The following is a 4,632-nucleotide window of genomic DNA, read 5'->3' as shown; positions in this document are numbered from 1 at the left end:
CATGTATCTCAATGCTTGCTTGGCTGCATTCCAACTGGAACCAGAGGAATCAGGAGGGGTCAAAGAAGTTAGCTGAGATGAGCAAACCATCATAGAAAAGGTCGAAAGGAGTTGGGTTGGCACTCTGGACAGCCCAATCATGTAGGGGATTCCCCTGCCTTGTTCTGTCTCTGAACCATCATATATCATCTTCCCCATGCTCTGTTTCTTTTCTCTTTCTCTCTCACAGTTAAGTAGTGTTTGCTTCATCAGCAAGTGACCATGGGCAGGCAAGAGGCTAGGAGCGCGCTGTTTAAGCACCACCACCACCACCAGTCTCCTTTTATTTTTATGAGAGAAGAAAAAGGAGGTGAAAAAGTTGGAAAAAAAAAAAGAAAGTAATTGATCTTTTCACGGTGGTGGGGATTGAGGTGGAGCCCATTGGAAATGGTTCCAAAGCTCTTTTGGCACCTACAAATACCCACCCTCCCTCCCTTCTCTTGTTATCCACCACGGCCTCCTCAAACATCTTATTCAACAATCATCAACATCATCGCCTCCACCCTACCATTCTATCATCTCCCTTCTTTTCTCTTGAGGCCAAAATTTAACAAACTCAACTCCACCATCACTGCTCTCTGTCACCCTTTGCTGCTCCTTTTTGGGATTGTTTCAGGTAAAATGTTCACCCACCACCTCCTTTTTTTTTTCTTAAATTATTATAATTTCTGTTTCTGCATGGGCTTGGAGGAATGCTTGAGGGTTGTGTTTGTGTTTATTAAGAGCTTTTAAGCGACTCTCTCTAGTAATTGCAGTGGGAAACTCACTTTTGACACTTTATTTATTCTATATATATATATATATATATCTATATATATTTTGTAAACTCTTTTATTCTTGCTTTATGGTTTTTGCCTTTTTGGGTTTTCTCTCATTTCTCCGGTATTTGCAGTGGGAGTCTTACATCACTAAATCGTCCCTGACTGAGTTGGATCGGGCAGAGATGTCGAGTTCGAATTGTGCCCTCAGTGTGACTAGCAGGGGGATATTGAGAATGGAAGATGAGGCCAAGAAGGCCAATGAGAAGCAGGGGATCGGATCCATCTTAGGATCCGAACCCGAAAGATCCAAGACGGCCGCATCCTTACGGAGGACTCTCTCCGCCGACATGTCCTCCAAGAAATGGTTGGGACGTCATGGGTTCACCCCTTTGAAGAAGATCCCTTCCTCTGAATCTTTCCCTGTTCTCTCCTCCTCTGTTACCTCTTCTTCTTCTTCTTCTTCTTCTAGTTCGTCGCTTTCAGAAGGAGAAGAAGATGAAGACTTAGTGTTGGGAAGAACAAGGAAGAAACCTGAGTGGAGTAATTTGATCGTCCAAACTGAGAAGCAACAGAAGGAGGACCTGGAACGACCTGGGTTTTCTGATATTTGGGGCTCGATTCTGTCCCAAAAGGCAGAGGACTCATCGAAATCCTCTTCATCCCTCTACATTCCCTCACCTGTGAAGAGATCGAAGAGCTCGTTGAGCCAGAAGAGTCTCGAGATCTGTACTGAGAGTCTTGGTTCAGAGACTGGCTCCGATGGTTTCTCCTCTTACCCATCATCAGAAACAAGTGAATTGGAAGATAAATCAGCAGAAGGGGAACAGAGCAACAAAGAAACTAAGGAAGTCTCTCATACTGAGATAGTGGAAGAAAAGATGGAGTTTTCTGAGACAAGGAAATCACCTACTCGATCGTTCCCTCCGCCGTTACCGTCTCTTTCTCGACGAGAAGGACCGGGAGTACTCATGCGATCTCATCGCACTGATGGTCGTTTGGTCCTTGAAGCTGTTCCTGTTTCTTCTTACAATTACTTCCACTCTGAACGCCAATCTGGGCGCCTTCTTCTCAGTTTCATTAAAAACCCATCTGAAGAACTAATGGAGACCGACGATGAAGAAGAAGAGGAAGAATTGGAAGTAGAGAAGGAAGTGGAAGCAGACGTTTTTGATGAATTTGGAGGTTTCGATGAAGAGGAAGAGACTGAGAAAGTCCAAAACAGAGGAATTGTGACAGAGGTTGTGAAGACAAGTCAACCAACTGTGATGGTGCCATGTGAGGTGATCGGTGTTCATAGGTCAGCAGCAATTTTGACAAACAAGCTCATGGGTTTATCTAACAAGAACCCAACTTGGTCTCAATCTTACAACAAGAATATCAAACTACTGGAGATGGAAGAGGAGGAGGCAGAGGAGGAGGAAGAAGAAGAAGAGATTGAAGAGGAGGAGCCAACACTGCCACAGTCGCTGCCATGCCTACCAAGGTTGGCTCGCCTAATTGCATCCCCTGCAACAGCGGCAGCAGCCGCTGCTTCTTTCAATGCATATGACTACTTCTGGAGGGCAAAGCCTTCAGCTACTGCTGCGGCAGCGATGAATCCAACCCAGGAACCACTTCCAGCACCACTCATCGTCGACAACAACAACAATCTTTGCTATTACCCCAACAAGCTCCACCAAAACAAGAACAAGAGTAATAACAATAACAAATCAGTGATTTCCAAAGAGGGTTTGAAGCATCAAGAGCAGCAGAAAAAGAAAATGGTCTTAAGAGGGAACGAAGCAGATCGCTTAGTTCCTCCGGTGATCAGAGGATGCAAAGAACAAAGAAAGTCACTGCTCATCTGGCAGCCGCCACGTTGCATTGCCACCTCTTAATCCATTCATCATCGTCACGTGTTTATTTCTTCCAACCCATATAGATTTTGGATCTTAATTTCTCTCTCTTTCTCTCTCTCCTTTCTGTTTTTTCTGAGTCTACATTATCGTGTTACTGTTAGTTACTGTTTCAAATAAACAAAAAGAGGAACAAGAAGAGCACAGGGGACGAGTAAACTCCTGGTTTAGACTTTGGAAATCAAATTAAAGCTCCGACGAAGAGAGATTTGATTAATCAGTTAGGCTATAAAGTGTGGTTTTAAGAATAATAAAATCAAAGTCCCAGCTTTGATCTTTCTTCTCTCTTTTTGCCTTTGGAAAAAGGAAATTTTCTTCTTCTTTGACCGACTTGAGCTGGAGAGAGAGAGAGAGACGGAGATTGGTGGATTGAGGGTCCTCTGTCTGACGTCCGCCGGCTTTTGAAGGTATCTTGTGGACTCTGCTGAAGCAGAGGAAAGGAGAAGAGCTAGGTGGGCTGCCGAGGTGCTCTTTTTTTCTGATTTGGGGGGATTTGTTTTGTTGGGTTGGAAAGAGTGGTGAGGGGGGTAATGTATCTCCATTATGATGCTTTGCTTTATCTCTGCAACCCAGTGAGATTTATATAATTTCACTTCATATCTTGTCTCTTCTTTTTTTTGTTGGGTAGATATCTTGTCTCATTCACCTTAATTTTGGGAACAGCTTCCACCAAACTGGGCCTCCTGGCCATTGTCCCCCTTCATCAGTTCCTCCTTTCTCATCTTACGACATAGTGACATACCAATGTCATTTTATCAAAAGATATTGTCTAAATGACACTTCTTCAAGCGAACTTAACACTGGTAACTTTCTTTTGGTTATCCTGTATTCATATTGCTTAAGGCTTCATTTGTTTGGCGGAAAAAAAAAGGGTGAGAAAAAATGAAAAAATAAAAAAATAAAGTCATGGACCCCACAGATAATTGGGGGTGAAGAGAGTGAAAATAAAGAAAGACAAGTGTAGTAAAAGAAGGGTGTGCTCCACATCTCTGTGATACTTCATTTCAGCGACTTGTTCTGTATTTGTTTAACGTGGGTTTGATACCAAGGAATAATCTTAATTTTTTTTTTTTTTTTTTTTTTTAAATTCATTATTTTATACTACTTTATTGGGTAACATAGGAATAATGTCATATTAAAAAAAGGCAAAACCAAACCTTCACAAAGTCCTTACCCCAGCATTAGCATTAGAATGGATGTATATCACTGATTATGGCTGCACCCCTAGGAACCCAGACCCAAAACCTGATCACTTTGATCATCATCAACCCACTTGCATCAATAACAATCCTCTCCTGTATGCAATACTGGTATGTAGCATCATCAGTGACACCACTAGAAACATTACAATCTGGGTTATTGGTATTTTCATAGAAGGGAAATTTCAACTACTAATAACTAATTATTTGTTAACAGGAAACCATATTGAAGGATGTGTCAGGGCCATTCTTATTGGAGCACAACATGCACATATGAGAGGATGGGTTTTAAAGGAGATATGGACAAACTCGGAATTGCTCAAACAACTTTCGTTTAAGTTGGATACTTTTTCCTGGCCCTTGAGTGTGGCTCCAATCTTTTTGTCTGTATATAAATCGTTGTAGCATATCACTTATAAATGTGTCCCTGAGACTAGTCAGGTTAATTATTTTGAAACCTTAGCTAGAGAAATTTTGGGGGCAAGTGATACTACTAACACTAATGCCCTATCTAGCCATGTAAGCTGTTTATAATCATTGTATATAGTTTCTTTTTTCTTGTTCTTATAAAAGAAAAAAAAGGGACGGTATCGGTATCGGATCAAATCGGTGGGTATCGGTCGATTTTACCCCTACTTTTTATAAAAGTGTTAATTTTTAACTATTTTACCCCTAAAACGATCCGGATAACCAATCCGGATCAGTCAAAGATCGGGGATCGATTTTTGTCGATACTAA

The 4,632-nt window shown here is 41.7% G+C and overlaps 1 protein-coding gene across 1 annotated transcript; it reads left to right on the top strand.

Annotated features, from left to right (window-relative positions):
- The first annotated feature begins 467 nt into the window (after positions 1-467).
- Positions 468-3,292, top strand: LOC122073110 (protein FAF-like, chloroplastic). The gene is made up of 2 exons (XM_042637635.1): positions 468-655; positions 932-3,292. Exon 2 carries the CDS (start codon positions 983-985, stop codon positions 2,675-2,677), a length of 1,695 nt encoding a protein of 564 aa, XP_042493569.1. The 5' UTR covers positions 468-655; positions 932-982; the 3' UTR covers positions 2,678-3,292.
- The last annotated feature ends 1,340 nt before the right edge of the window (positions 3,293-4,632 follow it).

The sequence above is a fragment of the Macadamia integrifolia genome, chromosome 3, assembly GCF_013358625.1.
Source record: "Macadamia integrifolia cultivar HAES 741 chromosome 3, SCU_Mint_v3, whole genome shotgun sequence".
Lineage (NCBI taxonomy): Eukaryota > Viridiplantae > Streptophyta > Magnoliopsida > Proteales > Proteaceae > Macadamia > Macadamia integrifolia.
This window is presented reverse-complemented; position numbering and strand designations above follow the sequence as displayed.

Coding starts and splice junctions, on each gene's coding strand:
- LOC122073110 (XM_042637635.1), top strand. CDS start 983: ATGTCGAGTTCGAATTGTGCCCTCAGTGTGACTAGCAGGGGGATATTG.